The sequence below is a fragment of the Hydra viridissima genome, unplaced genomic scaffold (genome assembly GCF_058129835.1).
Source record: "Hydra viridissima isolate aposymbiotic clone 2 unplaced genomic scaffold, HvirCarnegie_v1 scaffold_5, whole genome shotgun sequence".
Lineage (NCBI taxonomy): Eukaryota > Metazoa > Cnidaria > Hydrozoa > Anthoathecata > Hydridae > Hydra > Hydra viridissima.
The window spans coordinates 2,756,241-2,781,107 of record NW_028324304.1 but is presented as its reverse complement, the minus strand read 5'-3'; the positions used below and the strand labels follow the sequence as shown (position 1 = coordinate 2,781,107).

General features: G+C 29.5%; 3 protein-coding genes across 5 annotated transcripts; 1 reads left to right on the top strand and 2 right to left on the bottom strand.

Moving 5' to 3' along the window:
- Positions 1-669: 669 nt before the first annotated feature.
- LOC149887976 (uncharacterized) lies at positions 670-1,928 on the bottom strand. The gene is made up of 2 exons (XM_090089315.1): positions 1,176-1,928; positions 670-986 (listed from the first exon to the last, which is right to left on the bottom strand). The coding sequence occupies exons 1-2, from the start codon at positions 1,837-1,839 to the stop codon at positions 688-690; spliced, it is 963 nt and encodes a 320-aa protein (XP_089945441.1). The 5' UTR covers positions 1,840-1,928; the 3' UTR covers positions 670-687.
- A 7,917-nt stretch (positions 1,929-9,845) lies between these two features.
- Positions 9,846-12,107, top strand: LOC149887975 (uncharacterized). The gene is made up of 2 exons (XM_090089310.1): positions 9,846-10,596; positions 10,795-12,107. The coding sequence occupies exons 1-2, from the start codon at positions 9,933-9,935 to the stop codon at positions 11,073-11,075; spliced, it is 945 nt and encodes a 314-aa protein (XP_089945436.1). The 5' UTR covers positions 9,846-9,932; the 3' UTR covers positions 11,076-12,107.
- A 4,547-nt stretch (positions 12,108-16,654) lies between these two features.
- On the bottom strand, positions 16,655-19,313 carry LOC149887974 (large ribosomal subunit protein eL30-like). Of its 3 annotated transcripts, none has more exons than XM_090088284.1 (4): positions 19,209-19,313; positions 18,084-18,113; positions 16,989-17,134; positions 16,655-16,849 (listed from the first exon to the last, which is right to left on the bottom strand). In XM_090088284.1, the coding sequence occupies exons 2-4, from the start codon at positions 18,099-18,101 to the stop codon at positions 16,672-16,674; spliced, it is 342 nt and encodes a 113-aa protein (XP_089944410.1). In that variant the 5' UTR covers positions 18,102-18,113; positions 19,209-19,313; the 3' UTR covers positions 16,655-16,671. The 3 variants fall into 3 exon arrangements, with proteins under 3 accessions (XP_089944410.1, XP_089944412.1, XP_089944411.1); XM_090088286.1 differs by having other exon boundaries at positions 18,084-18,108; positions 19,209-19,271; XM_090088285.1 differs by having other exon boundaries at positions 18,996-19,236.
- Between the last annotated feature and the right edge of the window lie 5,554 nt (positions 19,314-24,867).

Genomic DNA, 24,867 nt, shown 5'->3' with positions numbered 1-24,867 from the left:
TCATGATGCTGTGACAAAAAAATAATTCGAGGTGGGATTGACAGCCATAAGCGCACTGGTCACTGGGATATGTCCCTAAACCTGTTTTCGCATCGTTCGCTAAAACTTATTAAAATTTTGAATTTTACAATTAGATTAAATTTTTAAACAATTTTAAAAATTTTGCATAACTGATTCATTGACGAAAAAAATTTAATGCTCTCAATATAAAAATTATATAGGCGTTTGGTGTTTTTTTTTTTAACGAGTGATAACGAATATTACACAAATTTCTATAGCAGTCCTTTGAAAGAAACCAAATTTCAAATAATTTAAGTACTTAGCCAAATATCTTCCTAATTATTTACTAAATAAAAAATACGTTTTTAATTATATTTTTTTAAGCTGGTTTCATGTTTCCAATATTCATTTCACTGTTAACAACGCGGTCCATCGATTTAATATTATAATAAATATTATAATATTATAATAATATGACATAAAGTCATATAAATATAAACATTATTCATTAATAAAGATTATTTATTCATAAATATTATTTGTATTTGCAACTTCATTTCATTTCTTTTTTTTTTTAAATAAAAAAAAAAAAAAAAAAAAAAAAACATTGGAAATATTTTACTTACTAAAAATATTAGTAAAACAAGAGTACCAAATATAAAAGTAAAATATTTCATAGCTATATATTTAATTGACACAAATTTTTGAAATACTACTTGCTGGCACTGTTGCAGTTGATTGATCAAACGCATGATGAAACATGAAAATATCGAATGGTCGAAAACTGTATTTTTTAGTTCCGTACAAGTAAATGCTCTTCTTTGGAATGAAGTTGTAATCTGAGTTGATTATACCGAGGTAAAGTTGCTCATTAGATAACCAGATTATTACCCGATCATTTGCCGCCACGGCTTGTCGTCCAGCACCACCAGTTACAGAGCTGTCACTCAATACAACGCGCGGATTGGTTACTGGATAGGAAGTTTCTGTAATAAAAACAAAAATTTTAAAATGAACAAAAACTAACTAAAATCATTAATAATAATTTGTTTTCTACAAAACATGCAACAATAAAAATCTTCAACTTTTTTGCAAAAAACGATAAAAAGTTTAAGGTAGAATTAAAAAAAAAACAGTCAGCTATCACCATAGCAACAGCAATTAAAAAATATAACCTGTCAAATCGACGTCTATTATTCGCACTTCGCTACCTTGGCGATACAATAGTTTTTTTTGTACTTCGTCGATTGTTAAAGAATTGATAAACGTGTCTTTCGCGATAACTAAGGTTTCAATTTTACCTTGACCATTTGCGTTTATTCGAAAAATACCACTGTTTCCACTTTTAAAATAAATCATCCCTTGATAAAAATATATGCTACTCACTTGTGACTGTTTGATCAAAATTTTTGATTCATTTTTAACTTCTAAATCAAATGCTGATATTTCGCTGTAAGTTGAAACATAGAGTTTATTATTATTTTCATCAACTTGAAGTCCTGTGATTCTTGAACTAAATTTACCAAAAAAAATTTCCTGGTGATCTGCTGAACGGTTTGTAAGCAAATCTCCTTTTCCAGTAATTTTTCGATCACCATTTTCATCAACTAAGTGAATCCTGTAAAGTTTATCATCGGAAGCGTAAAATATAAGGTCTTGTTTGTAGTGTGGGACGAAATATAAATTGCTATAATGACTAACCGAAATCTCTTTGATTGTGAAAACCGATGATGTCTTACAGACCGAGATCTTTCCCATTTCTGCATACATAAAAAGTAGATCGCCATCGATCATCATAAAGAATTTTAACAAAAGAAGTACAAGTAAGTACGACGCCATATTTGAAAAGCTCTGGTTTTTTTCAAGTATTGAAAAGTTTCTCCATTTTATAGAAAATAATTTGTTTATAAAAGACGTAATCTTCTTGTGAAATTCTAAATATTGAAACTGGTTATTTACCTTTTTATGGTCATTATTTTACACTAAAGTGATTAATGTTGTTGATTTAAGAATTACGTCACGCTTAAAGCGCCAGAAGTATTCGAATGTGAAAACATAAAACTTCGCGATACTGTACAGGCAGTTCATTGGGCGTTTTATGATAAAACAGTTTTTTAAGTTTAAAAAACTGTATTTTGTTATGAAACAAAGTTTTTTAAACTTAGCTAAATAGGGTGTTTTATAACAAAACTTTTATAATCCTTTATAACATGCATAGGCGCCGTATTCACGGGGGCAACAGAGGCAGTGCCCCCCCCCCCCCCCAGGAAATATATACTAATAATATATTAATACGGATTATCTCGAGGGCGAATAGATACTCTCGCCCTCATGATAATCCGTGATAATATATTATTAATATAAATTTCCTGGGGGGGGGCACTGCCCCTGTTGCCCCCGTGAACTCGGCGCCTATGATTACATGACATTATTACATAACTTTTATAGTCATACAAATATTACGATATCAACACTATTAGCATATAAGAAATAAATTTATCATTAGGACTTTCAAGCATCCATAATTACAGTTTACAAGTTAAAATTCTAAAGGATTTTTGTTTTTTAAAGCATTTTTTTAATATATTTTTTAACATTTAACGCTAAAAATGTTTGTCTTTCGTCATAAACAAACTTTTGTCCGAATTTTTTCTAATCGAGATTATTTGTCCGAAAAAAAGTTGCATCAAATAACGTGCTGCTTTTTTAAAAAAAATAAGAAAAGAATAAATTGTTGACATAATTGTCCATATTCCAGTTTATGTAATCCAGCACTAGTCCGGAATCATTTTCCAGCATTCGTCCGTGATCACATGCCAGCACTGACTCTTTACTTTTAACCAATATACATACATTAGCACATTATTATCAGCCATTTCTGAAGAAAATGCGGCAAAACTAAGTATTTTCTGAATTTTATTTCAATTTAAATTGACAAAAATAATTTTAAATAGTACAGATATTAATAATAGTTTTAAAATAGTGCTATTTATTCAACGAGTTTTTTCAATCTTCCCGAGCTTTTCGTCCACCATTTAGTTCTCCTGAAAACTGAAAATATATCTTCAGCCAACACTCAACTCTTCGCTTGATGCTCCTGATAAAAAAAGATTTATTTTTACAGCACTTAAATAAAAAATTAAACTTAAATGTATGACTACATTGTATCACAGGATCCAAAATCGAGAAAAAACAGAGTCGAGAAAAATCGAGAAAAAACTCCGTCGAAGTCGAGAAAAAATCGGAGTTTTGATAAAACTTTGTTACAAATTAAAAAATTAAACTATTTTGTTGATAATTAAACATTGTTCTTATATTTCTTTTTTTTAATTTTACATATTTCGATTTATAATTCATAATAAATTTTTAAAAGATTTATATTTTTATATTTCTTAGTACTTAAATATTTTTCTTATCACAATCTTTTAACGAACAAGTTGTATCTAATAAATGGCTTTCTAACCTGCATCGGTTAGGAAGAAGGCGTGAACTTTCAGTTAAATGCCCTTCCGCGGTGCTCTGTAATTGACACTTCTTGGGGTACCTATAGTAAAAACTAAAAAAAGAATATTAAAAAAGTATTTATTCTGAAGATCTTTTAAAGTAATATTTTAAAAAGATGAAAACATTTATCATTTCATCAGAAAGTGAACTACGAAACTTTGTGACAAATCTGGAAGACAAGGAGAAAACTCTTTCTGCTTCCGAGGAAGTTGCTTGAATTCTGTGGATGGCTAGTTCAAATTTCAAAACTGCTTCTAATTTCACACCAGTTACTTCGTATTCTTTTAACTGATCGGTGAAGGTCTTGACTTTTTTTGGCTTTTTAGCTGTTGATTGATTTTGATATAAAACTTCTTGAATTTCGACAAAAAAAGATGTCGATTGTGATGGTTCTTCTTGTTTGCTTTTAGCGCGATCATCTGATTTTGTTTGGAGACTATTTTCTTTTGTTGCAAATAGTTGATCAAATAATTTTGCAGCATAAACTTGAATATCTTTTTTGGAAGCGTAAAAAAATGTGTGGTTTTTATTTTTAAAAAAATCGGGATTGTGCAAATAACGACTTAATGATACCAACATAATGTTTTTATGATTTTCGTATCTGGAGATTAACGCCTCTGCAAAATTAGAACTGATGTCAGTTTCTACAACCTTCAATATCCTTACTAACGTTTCCATAATGATGTCACACTCCAAAATTGTTGTATTTGGTTTTTCCAAGCGAACTGCAGCGTAAGCAATGACATCCAATAAGTCAGACAGCGATTTTAAAAAATCCAAGTCAACTTCCTCTAACGTTTAAGCAGTTTAGTTCTTCGAGTGTTTTTTTTTTACAGCTTCTAAGCAATCCAAAAATCTTTTGATCATCTGAAAAACACTGTTCCATCTTGTGCGGTTGTTGAGCAACAGTCTTTTGTCATGCGAAGATCCGTAGATTTTGTGTATTATTCTTTTATGAACTTCATATCGATGAATATTTTAAAAACTTAATTAGTATTCGAAATTTCTGTAGACTTTTTTCGATATTTTCTTCATACTCAATCTCATCCTCCGAAAAGTCAATAAGAAACTTTCCTTCAGTCTCTCCATCAGTTTCCGTTTCTGTTTCAATATCCGATTCAGTTTCTTTGTTCAGAATTTCGCGACAATCCTTTTTAGGGTATATCAAATCACAAACACTCAAATGAATTGAATGGTTCTAGCAGATTTGATGTGGAAACTTAAATATGTTACTCAATTTCACCATCCAGCTACAGCCATCCGTAGTTTTGCCTGCAACATCTTCATCATCTATACCGAATTCTTTTAATTTTTGCATTATCAAAATGTTAAATGTTTTGGCAGAACTAGAAGATGACAACTTCACCATTTCTAAACAATATGTTCGGTCGTGATAAACATTTAAATTGTAGTATCTTCTACCTCTATTGTTACACCATTCGTCCAAATATTTCTCCTTTTGCTTTCGAATATGTTTAATTATATGGTTTTGAATAGAACAAGCTTTTTTTTTGAGGTTTTTTCCACCACCACCACCTGTCCCACTGTGAATTACTAATTACTTTGGGATGTAAATTAGTGTTGATATTGAACAAAGAGAACGTTTACATTTTGAAAACAACATGAAATATTGTAAAAGTAGCGTAGAAGTAAAATAAGACTTTAATTATTTTACAAGTAAAAACTGATATTTTCTAAAAACCTCGTCGAAGTTCCGTCGAGGTTTCTCGATTTCTCTCGAACTCCGAAACTCCGAAAAACCGAGAAAAATCCGATGAGACGGAGTTCCGAATGGATCCATTGCATTGTATATATAACATATATATATATATATATATATATATATATATATATATATATATATATATATATATATATATATATATATATATTTATATATATATATTTATATATATATATATATATATATATATTTATATATATATATATATATATATATATTATATATATATATATATATATATATATATATATATATATATATATATATATATATATATATATATATATATATATATATATATATATATACAGGGCCGCCGAGAGCCTTCAAGCCGCCCGGGACAAAACCTTTTTTGGCGCCCTTATAGATTTCGCTTCATATATATACTTACCATAGAAGCAAAAAAGTACATTTTGCCTTTATAGCTACTTTAACTTTATTTCATTTTTTGCTAACTAACCGCAGCATAAACAATTCCTAACTTAAATAAAATTTTTGGGCTTTTTTCGAGGCAAAATTATAAATTACTTCATCATATGACAATGATTTCGCGAGATCATTTTCAATAGACAACATCATAAGGTTTGAAAGTCGCTCTTGTCCCATGGTGGCTCTGAAATGGTTTTTTATAATCTTAAGTTTACTAAAAGATCTTTCACCTTCTGCAACGGATATTGGCATTGTGTGAAAAATTATTAATTTCGAAAATATTTGTAAATTGCTTCAAAAATTATATATATATATACAGTGGCGTATCTAGGGTAGGGCAGGCAGGGCACGTGCCATGGGCGCAAACCTGAAAGAGGCGCAAAAGAGGCTTGGTTGCGATACAATAAGCGAGAATTATATAAAATAAATTAAGAATGCTGCTTACTAGCCATAAGGAAAAAATATCAAGTCCCGAGCAACTACTTATGTTTAAAGTTGAATATGGAGACGAAAACGTTTTCCTTAATATGCGTATAGCATTGCAAATGTTGTTAACAATAGCTGTGTCTGTAGCTAGTTGTGAAAGATCATTCAGTAAACTTAAACTGATTAACTCTTACTTGAGAGCTTCGATGGGCCAAAGCCGTCTCTGTGATCTCGCTTTACTAAGCATAGAGTGAGAAATTACCGAAGAAATTGATTTTGATAATATTATTAAGAAACTTGCAGCAATTAAAGCTAGAAAAATAAACTTGTAATATATGTTACATAAACAAATTGTTTATTTATAATGAATAATAAAGTTTTATTAAAAGCTTGTGTCATCATTTATTAAAAAATTGTAATTAAGCACTTTATGTGGGAGAGGAGGGCGGCGAGATTGGTGTTTGCCCCAGGCGCTATTTACCCTAGGTACGCCACTGTATATATATATATATATATATATATATATATATATATATATATATATATATATATATATATAGACCTATATATTTCTACTAAATCACCTTCAAATCAGTATTTTGATAAAAATAGCTTTGTAAAACCAACGTAATTCTTGGAGCATTTGTTTATTTTTTTCACATTCTTTTACCCTTTTGGAAGCCAATGCCCTATTTTGGGCACCAGAAAGTTTTTAACGATTCATTATTAACAGTTCCTGTAAATAACCGTACGCATCAATAAAACAATAGCATTGTCAACTACGCAAACTCATCAAAAAATTATAAACTCAATCTCATAAAGCTAATGCCATATATCAATATTTCAATAGTTAAATATAAATCTTAAACATGAATTACCATAAATAAGTTGATCGTTAAGAGTTGAAAAGTATTTACTATTACTTTCTAAATTCTGAATAGAATTATTTCTAAATTGTATTCACAGTTTGTTATTTTTAAAAGGAAATAAAAATAATGATATAACGCGAGTAATATATACATTTCAATTATGGCATTTTAAGATTAAAAAAACTATTTTTATTTTACTTTGGCATCTGGCGCCCCATCGACATCTGCCGCCCGGGACAAACTGTCCCTTTGGCCCCTCCCTCTCGGCGGCCCTGTTATATATATATATATATATATATATATATATAATATATATATATATATATATATATATATATATATATATATATATATATATAAACATAGGTCTCAAAGTTAATAGAAAGTGCTCTAAACTGAGTTGAAAGTACAAAATTTTACAGCTCTTTTTCAACAGCTGTAAAAATCAGGATCTCTTAGAAATTTTAAAAAATCTTGAATTAACTAAGGAGTTTACTGTTGGAGTTAACACACGTCTATGTTGTTTAAAATTAAGGTTTTTCTGAATTTTTTCACAATTTTTCTAAATATCCAAGACCATGCTCTGCTCAGAGAATGTGGCAGAAAGAATAGACAATGTTAACTTGATTGTGAAAATCAGAGGCCTTGGAGAAAAATTAAAGAACTTTTAGAGGTACTTCCCCAAACAATATTTGCATAATTTAAATAGCTATGAATAAATGAGTAGTAGAGTTGAAATAAATTTTGTTTACTTAGATAGTATCTGACTTTATATAGAATTCCAATACTTTTAGCCAATTTAGTAGAAATAAAGTCGGTATGATACTTCCATGTAATACATTCATCAATGTAAATGCGAAAGTTCTTTCGAATGTAATCAGATATACAAACGAGCTATAAAACATCTTACTCTTATGAAGCATGTGATTCTTTCTTGTGACTTTTATTTTTGTAAAAGAATTTACGACTATTTTTTCAATAAAAATTTGCATTATTAAAAAAAAAAAAGTAACAGAAAAGATGAACTTTCATTAAATAATAAAAATGGAATTCCTTTATGTTCTTAGCAAAAAATGTTTTGAATAAAATTGTGTGGTTATGAAAATAGCCGATTTTAACTAGCACGATCCTAAGCATTAGGGTTATGGCATTTGTTGTTGGTCTTTGAAGAGCTCTGGCATGCATAGGCTCCGACTTTTGATTTTGACCAAGAGGGCGAACAAAAATACTAGTAGGCAAAAATTTCTTCCTCCTCCCCCCCCCCCCCCCTCCCTTTCTAAATCTACTGACATCATTTATGGATGACCCCTAACTCCTATAAGAATACAAGAGGCTATTATCTATTTCAAATGCAAAAGATAAGAGGGAAAATGGATATCATTTGTGATACAAGTTGAAAATAAATGTGTAAAGTACTTGGTAAGGTACGCATATATTTATTCAAAAATATATTATATGAATATATTTTTGAATTATAATTAAATCTAAATTTATATAAATATAAATATATATATAAATTTAGATATTGAGGAGCTTAAGAAAAGAAGTTTCGACATGAATAATTAAAATGTGGTATTTTTTCTTAACTTATGAACTAACAATTTTTGTCGCAAAAGTATTGCTTCGAATGGTTGTCTTTTTTACAAATAAATTACCAAACTTCCCTATATCTAGAATATTTAGTTTAATGTAGAGTTCTTCATTGTGATAACTGATAATTGACAAGTGATTTAGTCTCTTCTGAGTCATTGTATTTCTTAAAAATGTTTTCATTCTTCCTAGCATAGAAAATGATCGCTCAGTAGTACATGTTGATTGGAACTGTCATAATTAAGTGCACAAATTTTTTTAGCTCTGTTAGATGAATTTTTCTATTTTCATGACATTTCAAAACATTAAAAGCATCCATCAAAGATGCTACTTTTAAATGTTTGGCTTCATTTATGTCATGAAACATGTACATATGCAAGTTAAGTCAATCTATATTTAGATCATCTTTTTAAATGTCACAAACTGTTTTTGGTGAGACTTCTAAATTAATTAGAAAAGACTCTGCATGCATTAACAACAATTGGGAGCCAAAGGTAAACCTTGATTTTAGGCCGCGTAGAACAATATCAATAACTTTTGTAGACTTTATTGAAGGGTAGGGCGAGAGATAAATCCCTCTAAAGGATTTATTCGAGAAGCTTGGGAGTAATTATTTCCAATTTTGGACTAGTGTGCACCATAATCGGGCCAGTGTTGGCCTAATATCAAATGCTATCGCAGTGACATACGAATACTTGCCAGAAGCTTGCCAGACTCGCGCCAGTACTGACCCGTTACTAATATAGTCAAAACGGCATGCGATGATTCGCCAGAATTCTGGCCCAGAATCGTGTGTTGTCTGGGTATCTACAGTCCATAATGAATGGAGTCAAGGCAAAATTAAGAAATACAGCAGATCATGGTGTTTTTCACTATTTAAAAAAGTGAAAACTTATAAATGAATAAATATTTTACAAAACGCGAAAAAATCGTTTGTTTTTTCTTTCCATAGTTTTTGAGATAACTAATTTTGAATTTTGTCTCTTAAATTTTTTTTTGCCACCCGTTAGGTAAAGTTTTGTAATAAAACGTTCATTTAACTAAGTTTAAAATACCTTGTTTTATAACGATATACAGTTTTTTAAACTTAAAAAAACTGTGTTTTACTATGAAATGCAATGTAAAATGCCTTTTCAGCATCACGAGGTTTTACGTTTTCACATTCGAATACTTCTAGTAATTTAAGTGTGACCTAGTTCTTAAATCAACAATATTAATCGCTTTAGTTTAAAATAATGACCATAAAAATGTAAATAACCCAGTTTCAATATTTAGAATTTGACAAAAAGATTACGTCTTTTATAAACAAATTATTTTCTATAAAATGGAGAAACTTTTCAATACTTGAAAAAAGCCAGAGCTTTTTAAATATGGCGTCGTGCTTACTTGTACTTCTTCTGTTGAAACTCTTTATGATGATCAATGGCGATCTACTTTTTATGTATGCAGTAAAGGGAAAGATCTCGGTCTGTAAGACTTCATCGATTTTTACAATCAAAGAGATTACGATTAGACATTCTAACAATGTATATTTCGCACCACATTATAAGCAAGACCTTATATTTTACGCTTATGAATCCCTAATATACAGGATTCACTTAGTTGATGAAAATGGCGATCGAAAAATTTCTGGAAAAGGAGATTTGCTAACAAATCGTTATGCAGATCACAAGGAACTAAAATTTTTCAAAGTTAGTTCGGAAATCACAGGACTGCATGTTGATGAAATAAACAATAAGCTCTATGTTTCAACTTACAGCGAAATATCAGCATTTGATTTAGAAGCTGAAAACGAAGTAAAAATTGTGATCAAACAGAAAGAAGTGAGTAGCATATATTTTTATCAAGGGATGATTTATTTTAAAAGTGGAAACAGTGGTATTTTTCGAATAAACGCAAATGGTCAAGGTAAAATTGAAACCTTATTTATCGCAAAAGACGAGAGGATAGAGTCGTTAACAATCGACGAAGTACAAAAGAAGCTATTGTATCGCTATAGTTCTGAAGTGCGAATGATAGACCTTAACGCGACAGGTTATATTTTTATTTTTTGATTTACGTTGCTATGGTGATAACGCCATAGCAGTTTTTTTTTTTATTCTATTTTAACTTTTTATTAACTTCTTTTGCAAAAAAGTTGATGGTTTTTATTGTTTTTATACTTTTTAGAAGACATATAATTATTACTAATTAGTAAGTTTGTTCATTTTAAGTTTTTTGTTTTCATTACAGAAACCTCCTATCCAGTAACCAATCCGCGCGTTGTATTGAGTGACAGCTCTGTAACTAATGGTGCTGGAGTGGTGGCGGCAAATAATCGGGTAGTAGTCTGGTTTTCTAAAGAGCAATTTTACCTTGGTATAATAAATTCAAATTATACTTTCATTCCAAAGAAAAGCATTTACTTGTACGGAGAGAAGGGCATTTATTTGTTCGGCTTTCGACCATTGAATATTTTCATGTTTGATCATGTGTTTGACCAACCAACTTCAATACCACGGAACTTAAAATAGAAAAACTGCAGCTACATATTTTTACTACAAATATTTACGATTCATGAAAAATATTAATATTATACCCAATATTTGATTCTTTGAGTTTATTTCTTTATGCGAAATATATTAAAAATTTCCGAATGCATATTATTGCACCTAATATTTCCCATTCACAAAATGCGGAGGACACATTAACCACTGCAGCGGAGTCATGAACTTAGCATTTGGCTTTTAGGTTGGGGAATCTAAAAAATGCCGTTTGTCGATATTTTTTTGGATTGTTCTTCTTTTGATTGAAATAGTTTTAAATTCTTTTTCACAAAAAGTTTTAATGATTTACAGAGCAATTAAAAGGTTTCATTCAATTTTTTAAAATTTACCTGTTTGCATATTGAAAATATTGCCATATTTACAAAATAGCGGTAAATAACTTTGTAACCATAATGTTATATTTTGGTAATTGTTAAAAATGGTATCTAACCTTAATGTTCTCAGCTAAATACACATTATTGGGATAGTGAGGCGGTATTTTGACGTATAATTTATGCTTTGATGACTTCATTTTAGGGTTAAGGGATCGGGTGTTGGTGGCTCGTAGATTAGAAGAATTTAATGTATAAAGGTGTTGGGATGCCTCCTGGTTCTGTTTAATCGTAGCACTCTAATGGTTCTTTATCTCATGTATCCGACTGTAAATCTCCCTTTCCTTGTATACCCATCCGTATGCTCCCAATGACTGTAACTTGTTTTCTCCGCTTCTAACTCTTTCGTAACCTTCATGTGTTCTGACTCTTATATCCATAAGAGTCAGATTACATGGAGGTATGAATATGGATTTTGTATTGTTTTAAAAAACTTTTTCTAACAACTTTCTAAAGAAAACAACTAATACAATTTTTGCTGAATAAATTTTAAAAATTTATTATTGTAGTGTTGATTTTACTTGTGACAAGCAACGAGAGCGAGAGAATGAAGTTTGGATCTCGTATTATTTTAAAAAACCTTTTGTAGCAACTTTTTAAAGAAAACTATTGATTCAGAAAAGAAAAATCAAGTAAAAGAGTTAAAGAAAAAAAAAAATGTCAAAAAACCGATTCTGCTAATAATACTAAAAATACAATACTATTTAGTTTTATAGTCTATCGTAATTTATAGATTTATGAAATAAAGGTTGTATCAAATATTGTGAAAAAAGTTCCATTGATTTTTTTTTCTTTTTTTTTTTTCATTTGTTTTAAATTATAAAAAACTTACAAACCTTTTTATTTTCATCAAGTTCAGTAGTTTTTGGAATATGATTGTTTGAATCATGTTCGAATAAGATTATTTGAATCAATATCGCGAGGTTAGAATTATTTTGTTCTATGTCCACAAATCAAAAAATTTGAGTTTTTTGCAATGTCAGGTAGATTAAGAAATAATTTATTTTTTACAACTAAATCAGTAAAAAATAAATTATTTCTTAATATACCTGTAGGGACCCGAGACCCGAACTCGGATCCGGGTAGTTGAGAATACCCGTAGAATACCCGATACTTGATACCCGTATAATATCCGTAGAAAATACCCGTTGAATACCCATAGAAATACCCGTAGAAAAACCCGTAGAAATACCCGAAGAAGTAAAAATAGCCAAAACAATTCAACTCAATTCATTTATTAAATGGAATTACAAATAACAAAAAAAAAAAAAATGATTGAAAATACTAGATCGCGCGAAAATTTCGGTTCGAGGATCGGGTAATTTTATTACCCAATTTTCGTGTAAAGAAATCGGGTAATAAAATTACCCGATGATCGGGTACTTCTACGGGTAATTTTGAGTAGCTTAAATCGGGTAATACCCGACCCGAAGGCTTGGATATCGGGTAGCTAAAGTTATTAAAGTTACCCGTCTACGGGTACCCGCGGGTATTCGGGTCAGGTTTTCGTTCCCTATATACCTGATATTGCATTTTGTTCTACCTCCTTAATCCAGTTGATAAATTTAAATGTGTTATCTCCGCTTTATCCGTTTTATATTTAAGTCGTTTAAGTCAAAATGGCAGCCTCAGGAGATTTTTTTTTTTTAAATAACTGCAACAAAAGGTTAAAAGTAAAATATGTTACTCTGCACGATATATATATATATATATATTAAGGGTCTGCGTCTCGGAATCTTTTTCTCGATATGAACCGGAACAAGGATAACGAGACGAGAAATGTCCCGGAAAAACTTGACGAATAAACTGTCCCGGAATAAAGTTATAAACAGGGACAATAAATTTTTTTTTGGAATTTAAAAATTGTATCCCGGATATCATCGTCTCGTCTCGAATAAAAAAATAACGAGACGCAGATGCTTAATATATATATATATATATATATATATATATATATATATATATATATATATATATATATATATTCATGCCTTTCGGCAATCATCAGCCATTGTGTATATCGTTACTTAAAAATTTTTCAAAAATTACAAATTGTAACTATGGGGGCATTTGACAGGGCTGAAGTTTGCGAATTAGTGGGGCTATTTCTGTTAGATAAGCTATCATCCGTTTATAATAAAAATTTAATAGGTATTTACAGAGGCGATGGTTTGGCGGTTTTTGAAAATCTAAGTGGCCCAGAATTAGAAAGAGTCAAGAAAACAATTACAAAAATCTTTAAAGAATATGGATTAAACATTACCATTAAATGCAATCTTAAAGTCGTTAACTACCTAGATATTACTTTGAACTTAAACGATTCTAGTTACCAACCCTATAGCAAGCCAGGGTTGAACAAGATATTCAATAGAAACACTTTAAAAGTCAGTTACAGCTGCATGCCGAATTTAAAATCTGTAATAAACTGGCATAACCAAAAAATCATCGACGATATTGAAGATCAAAATAAGAAATCCTGCAATTGTATCAACAGGTTGCATTGTCCTCTAAATCAACTTTGCCTAACAGAAAACATACTTTACAAAGCTGTTATTTCTTCCGACCTTCCGAACTATTTCGATAAAATATATATTGATATAAGTGAACCACCTTTTAAATTACATTATGCAAACCACATTAAGTCGTTTAATACTGTAAGATACAAAAACGACACCGAACTATCGAAGGAAGTGTGGCGTATAGAAGAAAAAAATGGAAAACCTTTCATTAAATAGAGTATTATCAGGAAATGCCAACCTTATCAACCAAGCACAAGAAGATGCGCTCTATGTTTACATGAAAAAACTGAAATTGCCATCTGAAGAGGCGCAAATTTATTAAATAAAAAAACAAGAGCTGGTAAGTAAGTGTAGGCATATGAATAAATACATGCTTGCTTCATTTGACAGTAAAGACTAATTTGAAGCCACTAATAAGAACAATTCTTTTTTAACGACATTTTTAACGGTTTTTTCGTTTTTCTTTAATGTTTTTTTTTTGTAATGTTTTTTTCATTATGTATTTTGGCTGATGATTGCCGGTAGGCTGGTATGAAACTTTAAGTACCAACAAAGTTGTCATCCTTCGCTGTATCTTCTATATATATATATATATATATATATATATATATATATATATATATATATATATATATATATATATATATATATATATATATATATATATATATATATATATATATATATATATATATATATCAAAAGAAATATAAATAATATATACAATAAATCAAAAAACGGCTATTTTCATAGCCACAAAAAATTGCGCAAGATAAACATACTTTAACGACTTTCTTAACGTAAAAACCATACTAATAATGTGTTGCTTTTGTAAGCTAAAAGATCATTAACCTGTTTTCTCAATATGGCGAATATTAGGGTTTTTAATAGGAATTTTTATAACTTTGACTTCGAATTAGAGCACTTTCCGTTAATTTTCAGGCTATGTTTTTATATTTTTCTGAATCAGCATAAAATTCTCTATCATAATCAATCCAAAAAAAAAAAAAAAAGGTCTAAAGTTTTTATTTAAAGTTTTGCTAGCGTATAAACTTACGGCGGATTTTTTATTCAATCAATCCTTGGGGCTGAAGCTGCTGTAACTTTTTGCGATGAAACATTAAATGCTCTTATAACATGTGCGGAAATTTAGAATCCTTGAAAATTTAGCAATTTTTTTGTCGATATTTATAAAATTTTGAAGAGATACATGTTAAGTTTCTGTTAACGAATGAACGTACTTGAGATCCTATAAAATCTTCTGTAGATAATCATTGATTTTTTTAAATGCCTCTATGACAGAGCAAATAAAACTATTAGTAAAAGAGTTAAGTGTGTGAGAAGCCATTAGTTGTATTTTCAGCAAAGGATACAACTAATGCCTTGCCACACACTTAACGTTGTATTGTAAACGTATGTAGATATTCATGGAGTTCACGAAGACACGAATGTTTTATGCGGATAATTCATAATTGATCCAGCGGAAAATGTGTTCTGTGAACCCAGGCAAGGTTCTAGTTGAACTTTTTTTAAAAATATTCAACAAGATCTTTAGAAAAAAACAGTGTTAAAAAAATTAAGTTGTTTTTTGATCTCGATGTAGTTTCCTGAACATGAATCCTGGGCATCAATGTGGTAAACGTGGTTATTTACTAGATTTTGAATGTACTGAAGCTTAATGGTCACAAATGAAGAATTCTTTACCAAATAGTATGAAAATGGCTACCGCCTACATATTATAATGTGAAAAAATAAAGACTTTGTTAGGATAAAATTTTGAATATCAGAGCTGGTGTATCAAAGCATAAAGTGCAGGCTGAGAATAATTACTGATTCTATATCATAATGCGTATTTTGTTTAGCTGTATTCAGCAAATTATTCTTTACCTCATTGCTTCATGAGATTAGAATTGACTTGTTGAAGATTGTAGAACATGATCATCTCTGATTTAGCCTTTCTATGCGAAGAGATTAAGAAATGCAATTACATCTAATACCATTCTTAATAATGCACTTTCAATTTAAAAGAGCAAAATAAAGCTTGAAACTGTGCAGATGGTATTTACCAGAGTAGACAATTACAATAGAGGAATCTTCTTAAATTTCGTTGCAAGTTCATTTTAGCTTGATATTGAATTTTGAATGGATATAGGAAATCGTTTTGGTTTAAATACCTGTATTCGGAATTATTGGATCTTAGCCTTAGCACCTTCAGTACAATATTGAAAGTAACCGGTTGTTGGCATAGTGAAAAACATTCTCTCAAATAAGAAGGCAAGACCTACTTAAATTCTACGTTAAACATTCTTCTCTGAAAATTGTTTCCCCAGCGTTTGAATTCCCAAATGTAATTATTACCTATTTTTCATTTTCGAGATTTACATATTACTTATACGGGTATGGTTAATACGATTTAAAAAGAAAACTGGTGAGCCGAACCAATATTATTAGTAAATGCGCATAAAGAAATGTATTTTATAATAAAGGCATATTAACTTTTTCTTTTCTTTAACTTAATTTAAGTAGCATATCCCTCCAAATATAATTTAATTTACCCAGGCTTTGAAAATATACTCTTCGCTGAAGACTTTTTTTAGTTTGAATTAGTTGGTATATATTTATATTGGGAATTAAAATAATAATAAAAAAAAAACAGTTAAAAGAAGCTTGCTTTTATTTTGTTTCTTGTTCAGGCATTGATCGGATGATATCAGAATCACCTGGATCAGTTATACTGAGAACACCAACACGAAAGTACTTTCCACAAGCTGTGCCAAGTTCTATGTTGTTACCACTATAATGATGAACGCCTGTCTTTGACAACATAGCATAATACTCAATCTCACTTTTTCTGAAATGAAAAAAATTATTTCAATAATGCAATAAGATAAAAAAAAAAAATTGGTTTTTTAGTAATTTTGAGACATTTGCTGTGCCAAAAATAAAATCAAATTTGTTGTTTTAAAAATCAAACTAATGTCAAGCCTAACCTTAACTGTGGTGTGTTACTACCAATTATGACCAATTTTGATTTTCCTTGTCTAAGTGTCTTTAGAGTGCTGCGGTAACCAAGTGTATATTTACCACTCTTCATGACAAGTGCCAAACGAGAGTTGATGCTTTCCACATTCTTTTTCTGAGAACATAAAGTAATTCTGTAAGTTCTTGACAGAGTTATGAGTTACCATTAACTTAAGACACAATAATCTCACTACTTCAAATTACTCTACTCCCCCATTATTATTATTGAATACTATAGAGAATTTTATAGAGATTAAGAACCTAATGTTTGCTTGTGTAAATTAATTTTACAGTAGACTTTGCTTTCAAAACCAAAAATCAGTCCAGTTTTTACTACAAAAATAATTTTATAAAAATGTAAAAATTCCTTTGAATGTAATCAAGCCGCCAAACAAGCTTTAAAACATGCTAATCTTTTGAAACAGGTAATTCATTCTTGTTAATTTAAACTTTTTAATGACATAGACAGTTAATTTTTTATAGAAATCATTTAAAAACTAGTTTTAAAAATATACTTTTCATATTGACATGCATAGTAAAAACACTTATAGGGGTTAACTTAAAATTATAAAAGAAATGTAAGCACATACTATAAAGAATTTGTTTCATAGTTTATAATGAATAGAGTTTTCCAGGTTATTTCAAACATTTTAAAAGATATTTAAAAGATATTTTAAGCAATGTAAGAATCCAGCTAAAACTAAGCAGGGTGATAATAAGATAAAATTTGGAGACACTGCAATATTCTATATTCCAAACCATTATTATAGAAAATAAAAGCCAGGCTAATACTTTTAAACAATAACTAAATTAATGATTGTCAAGATTAGGAATATTAGCAATTTTAAAAAATATTCTTTCGCCTTCAGTTTAAAGCACTTTACTTAAATTTTGAGACATGTTTTTTATGATTCTTAATAAAAATAAAATTCTCTATCATATTATAAAGGTAGAGTGAGACAAAGTAGAGTTTCACTAACTTCTGACGGCAGTAGTAAGAGTACATCAAGGGATAAAATAGATTAAGCTGTCTCTAAGAATTATATGCAGAAAACATAACATACCTTAGCGATTGGTGCCATCTTAAGTCTTTACTAAAAGAAACCAAAAGTAACTTTAAAGAAATGAGTATATATATAGAAAAACACTAGAAAGTAGAATGAGTATATCAGAACAATTTCATAAGCTGTCCAAATCATACTTGATTAAGTCAATTTAAAAAGAAATTTTATCAAGTATGTTTGGGACAGGTTGTATTGTCAAAATGTGATAAGAAATATTAGGACAATACAAAGACATTTTTTTTTTAAACTCCTGGTTTATTTTTGTATTTTTACTACCTTGTTCTACCTGTGTCATTACTATCCTTGAGGAATTTTTTAAAATTTATCAGCTTCATAATTGTTGTTCATAGAAACCAATTTGACCAGACCACACCCATGAAGCTTTTATTATACTTCGTCTGACGACCGTTTGTCATAATAGTGTAAGACCACATAGACAAGGTGCTTTGTTGAAGTAAGAAGTTTAAGATAATAAATCAGCATGTATGTCTCAATATTGCTGTTCATAGAAATGAAGTAGTACTAGACCACACCCATGAAACATTCATTATGCTTCATTTGAAAACATTGGCCATAATTGATAAACTAGGCAATGTATGTCATTGAAGATTTACACAAGGCAAATGATGATGAAATTAAATAGTTTTATTGCCATAAAATGCAAAAGTTAAAAAAAATTATATACTTATATAGTCCTAATTGCTAGTAATACTCATGTTGTTTAGATTAAAAAAAAAAAAAAAAAAAAAAAAAAATATAAAGCTAATTAAATACCAAGGTTTAGTTGAACTTCCAGCAACTAACCAAATTAAAACTTCCAGTTACTAAACTTGATATCTTATTAAGTTTAGAAGTGGTTAGCACGATGTGTCTGGTTATGAAAACTAAGAAAAGCTAACATAAAATTCATACCATTCTTTGTGAGATTTGATTATACGAATACATTTGTGAGATTTGATAAAGGCTCGAGAAAGGCAACAATTTAGCAGATATAGCTTACTAAATTTTAAAATAAAAACTGAAATTTTTGCCAATTCCCGGTACTCCATCCTTCTGGTCACACATGTATATTATAATTTTGAAAAAATAAATTTAAGTGAATTAATGACCAGAAGAACTTCTCACCAGAGAGCCTCGCGTCTTTACTCAGTTCACCGTTGAAAAGAGCGTGATGGATGGTTACACTACGATAAGTATTTCAGTTCCAGGCCTCCCGATTTTAGAGAAACCCTTTGAAAGCACTGTCATGTTTTCCGCATATTTGTCGTAAATGATAATAATAAAAAAATATAATGGTAATTTAAATTGTTATTTAAATTACCATTATATATTTTTTTATTATTATCAAAGTAAAGTGGAAATTTCTAAAAAAATCACGGAATTCAAATATTCATCTCTACCTTAAAAAAGAAAAATGGTAAATATATTTTTCACTGTTAAGATTTCTTTCATCTCAAAAATCGAAGAGATTCTTTTCTTAAAAAGATAAGTTTTTTTTGCCACATGTTGCTCCAAAAAATTAGGCTTTGTTTGTCATTTTGAAGCATTTTTATTTTAAATTTTGCATTAAGCCCCATTTTAAATATTTAATCGTATAGAATTTTTTTTTTAATTCAAATTATACAGAGTAAAATGAGGTCAAATGAAATAGTTAAGAATTTTGATTAACTTCTTTCTTTACGGGAAAAAGGTTTTTAATTTTTTTTTTTAAGTTGCAGAGAATTTTGAGTTGAATTTAAATATATACAATATATACAAATATATAAATTATATACAAATCAAATAAAAAGAATTTTTTAGTTTTTTAAGAAACTTCGTTTAATTGAAAAAAAAGTTATTTCATTCAACCTTCAAATTCGGGTAGAATGAAATACGCAAATCTATGTGTAATTAAAATAACGCTTATCAAAAAAAAAAAAAAAAAAAAAGCAACCAATAATAACAATTAAAAAAACAATCAAATAAAAAAAAACTTTATTTTTGTGATGATGTTGAGTCGTTGAGAGGTACTAGAGGTAGAGTTGAGTTATCACTTGTGCGGCACTTTTTGGTGCAATCAAACTTAGTGCAAAAAAACTGGTATACACGTTTGACAAAGCCAAACCTTGCATTTTGAATTTTCACACTGGTACCATTCCATATTTTGACTTGTTGAAGCTTCGCCTAAAACTTTGCGACACTTTTTACACTTGGCTTGGTTTTGCAGCTTTTATTTGGTTTATTTGCTGTTCGTTATGAAAGCTAAGCTTACGTTGTTTTTTAGCTTGCTTTGCTGCTTTTTTACTCTCAGCATCTTTCTATCTCTCGAGTATTTCAGGTTTATTGAGACACTACCCTTCGAACCTCGGTACGTCTACATTTTTTTGTTTTTTTGTGTCAACTTGTTGAATGCATTTGTTGCAAAGCTGCTGCCGGCGATTGGAACGATTGTAATTGTTTTTCAACCTCTTTTTGAATTTCCTTTTGAATATCCTGAGTTACTACAGTATTGGAGGTTGTTTGCAGGCGAGTTGACTTCGGAGGTGACTTTGAATGGAGATATGGCGTATACAGTATTGTCTGGACCACTTAAGCATCAATCTTTGCACAAACATTCTTTTGATTTAAAAATAATTTATGGAGCAAGACAATTACCAGCAGCATTGATGCAGTTTCCAACTGTATAATTGATTTTTTTTATAAAATGAAATAGTTATGACAATGTTTATTCTTTTGCTATTAATTATTGAATAAACTTTTTGCAATTATTTTTTGATCTTGTTGAAGAGAATTTTTTTTCTGAACGAGATGATATCTGATTTTCTGAACGAGATGATATCAAGTTTTGATTTTTTTTAAAAAAGTTTTTTTTATAATTAGTTAAGTTTTCGAATGCATAATGATATTTTTTTTTCTTTTGAAAATGGACATAAAACTCTCGGATATTAAATTTTATATCATTTAACTTAATAAGTATACAGGTAGAACTTTTTACGCTAGAGAAGAATAATTTTTCAAAATTAAATTTGCTATTCAGGGAAAAAAGTTATGAATTAAAAACGAAGATGGAGAACTGTGAAAACGCAACAGATGCAGCATAGCATTAAATCAGGTTGAATGAAATACGCTAATTGCTCACGTGTTAAATGCGGCTTTTACTAATTAAATCTCAAGTGACCAATCAATCTCTATAAGTTTTGTGTATAAATTTTAAATCAGTTATTACTAAATCTATTCTAATATAAAATATGCCTCGAAACAACTTGCACTCAAAGAAAAAAGTAAAACCATACACCGAAGAGCAAGTGGTGCTTGGTGTGACCAAAGTACAAAGCGGTGAATTTTCGCTTGAAAAAACTACTCAATCATTAAGCATAGCAGTAGCAACTCCTCATAGGCGTGTCCACACATAGGTGAAACAAGTGGGAGTGGTTCAAACACAAGATTGTCACAACCACTTAAATCAATTTTGGTAGATACGCTCATCAAATTATCCGATCGGGACTTTGGAAGAACTTACAATGACATTATCACAGTAGTTACAGACTATTTGCAACACCAAGGTCAATCTCATTTGTTTCCTAATGGTACACCAGGGAGAGATTGGCATAAGCTTTTCATAAAGCGGTAGAGTCATAAGTTAAGCATCAGGGCCATTGGCAATATTTCATCACTCAGAGCCGCTTTTTGCACGCAAGAGTTAGTAGCAAAGTATTTCAACACACTGCAAAGAGAATTCAACAAAGCAGTATCAACGAAAACACTTCATGTCATTTGTGGAAAATTAATGAAATTGGCTTCTCTGGTGATTAAATTAAGCAGCACAGTTTGCCGGCATGGTGCAAAACGACCATTGAAATTGGTTGGAAGTTACCCTCTATTTCATTCTACCCTCTATTTCATTCTACCCTCTATTTCATTCTACCCTATTTTACTATATACTTCGGAGTGTTGTTATTTGGGACGTCCAAAAGATTTTTTTTATAAAAGAAGTTAAATCTTTTCAAACTGATTATTGAAAACCAATATAAATAAAAAAGATAGATAAAATTTGGGATGTCTATTAATGTACTGTATTACTTTTTTATTATTTATAATATTTTATTTTATTATTGTAATTTTACAATAAATTTAATTAAACAATAAATTTTGACTGATATTTAATTTTCGGAGGTTGAGGAACGTTTAATACTTATTCTTTGAAAAGAATTTTTTTTTTTTTCTCGAATAAATAAAATAAGAACTTGAAAATATAATTTATTATATAAAAAAATAAAATTGGGGACGTTAGCTAATGTTTTTTTTATTAAATACTATTTATCAAAAGTGATTTAAGCTGTATAAAAAAAAAAAAAAAAAGATCAACTTTCACTTTACAAAAGTTGAGAACTTTTTTTAGAAAACCGATTAATTTTCAGTTTCAAATAATTAACAGTATGTTGACTATTAATAATTGTATATAACATTTAATTATTATATACAATTTTTTTTTTTAGATTATAATTTTATATTAATGATATTTTTTGGTACGCCTACAGATGTACGGGGCGTACCCTAAATCTGCCTCTGGAAATAATTTAGTTAAAAGAATCTCTACCAGTGAATATAATAAAAGTTTATGACTTCTTAAATATTAAGACGAAAAAAAATCAGTTTTTTTTAACCTCTAGAGATTTAAATACTAAAATGGTATTAGATAAGTACCATATTGGTAGGTAAAGTATGCGCTTCTTTGATTACCAAACGTAAATTTTTAATAAATCTTATGAAAACGATAGTTTATACTTGCACTCAATTTTTTTAGTGCAGATTATGAAAGATCGTTTTGGTGGGCTTTTATTTTTCTTAAATTTAAAGTATTTTACGTTGAATATCTTTTTCTTTTTTTTCCTTTTAAAAACGATTTTTCATAATCTGTAATAAATTAAAAAAAGAGGGTGTGTATCAAAGTTTACTAGAAGTTCTAAAAGAGAGCTTGGTTTTTAAAAACTCACTTCTTTTATTTTACCTGTGCCTTTTATCTTACCTGCGTTTCTTTTAGTTTACCTGCGTTTCTTCAGAAAGCTTTTTCCATTAAATTTAGATTTAACAGTTTTGTTACAAGAGAAATTTTTTTTTTTATGTTTTAAGGTTGTTTTTTTTAGAATAAGGGAAACTAAATGTTTCCCAATTGTACTAACAGTTGCCACTAAACCATAGAATTTTATAAAAGAAATATACAGTTTAGTTAGCGAAACAAATACAGGCAAATGATCCATTCTCAACTTAGAGAGCTAATCTCATTTGATAATGCCATTCTCTTTTAAACAAACATCTCATTAAACAAGCAATCTCTTTTTTTAAACAAACAATCTCGCTTAAACAATAATTGGTCTTACAAATGCTAGAGGACTCAAACAGCTATTTCAACTTTTAAAAAAGCTATTTGAGTGTTCTGGCATTTGTAGAAAAGAAATATGAATTATTCATATCAAATTGTGGCTAAAAATTTGAAGACTGACTAACTTTGTTGCAAGATCTAAAATTTCATCAGTTAGAAATCGCTAATTTTCGCAAACGGTGTTATAAAAAAGATGAATTTTCATCGCAAATACAACAAGTGAACCTCTGGCACTTTTCGTCCACTGCTCACTTACCGAAATAAGATCATGGTAACTTTTAAAACAAAGGTTAATGACACAAGTGAAAAGCCATCTACACCTTCTGAGGCTTCCGGTCTTTGTAATTCATTCACCATCCTGAAAATGTGCTTGTTGAACCTGCTGTGGAATAATGTAACAAAAGATTCAGTAAAGTGAGAAAATCTCTACAATTTATGAATATCGAACTGGGTGTGACCGCTGAACTTTATTAGTCTTTGGTAACATACCTATAAGAAATTAGGAAGGTTTCTTAAGAAATTAAAACGCTAGAGTTGCTTATAAGCTAGAAGGTTTAAAACCTTAACACATTCTTGACAGGTTTCAGAGCTTGATAGCCTTTTATCCTAGGGGGTTCGGAACATACTTTAGAAACCAATTTTCTGCACCTGCAAGACAACTTTTTATCCGCAGGTGCTATATGGTTGAACGTTAAAAAAGATTGTCGTAATTGGAGCAATACAAATGTATTCCGGCTTTTTGAATATTTATAGTGGGATGGTTCACTCGGGATGCTTTTGTGTACAAAGGGTGAAACTGTTCAGTAGAATGCTCGTTTTTAACTCTAAAGAAAGTAAAGTTTAAAGTCATAGAAAATGACATGTTTAATTAACTCTATTATATGTTAAGGCTATAAAGTTTTCTAATTGGTTAAAATCAAAGCATTTCTGGTTTTTTATTGGTCGATGGTGTTAAAGAACTTGTTAACCTAAAAATTTTAAATGTTTTTCATACTTTAGAGATAAAACATTAAGACATCAGTTAATGTTTTAAAGTTATGTCATAATTGTAAATTTCTATTTTCTGTACATCAGAAAGACATAGCAAAAGTAGAGATAGAAGCCTATAATTCTTAGTCTATAATATGTTTTGTAAATGTTATCTAATTTAATCTAAGCTAAAATACACATAGTCATCACGAGAAATAGAAGAATAAATGAAGAATTTCAGTTGGAGTACATTATAATTGGTTTGAATTTAACCATTTCCCTCATTAAATGAGTTTCTCCTTACCATTTATCCCTAAATCTTCTCCTCCCCTTCTTCTGCGTCTCTCCTTCCTCTCCTAAAACCTTCCCGCTGCCCCTGTTTCTAAATCTTATTGTTCCAATAAATAGAGTTATACAACTTTGATCACCTTTCCGCTGCCCCTGTTTCTAAATCTA

Coding starts and splice junctions, on each gene's coding strand:
- LOC149887976 (XM_090089315.1), bottom strand. CDS start 1,839: ATGGCGTCGTACTTACTTGTACTTCTTTTGTTAAAATTCTTTATGATG. Junction 987..1,175: donor AATAGACGTCGATTTGACAG/GTTATATTTTTT, acceptor TTTTTATTACAG/AAACTTCCTATCCAGTAACC.
- LOC149887975 (XM_090089310.1), top strand. CDS start 9,933: ATGGCGTCGTGCTTACTTGTACTTCTTCTGTTGAAACTCTTTATGATG. Junction 10,597..10,794: donor GATAGACCTTAACGCGACAG/GTTATATTTTTA, acceptor TTTTCATTACAG/AAACCTCCTATCCAGTAACC.
- LOC149887974 (XM_090088284.1), bottom strand. Junction 16,850..16,988: donor AGTAACACACCACAGTTAAG/GTTAGGCTTGAC, acceptor TTTTCATTTCAG/AAAAAGTGAGATTGAGTATT.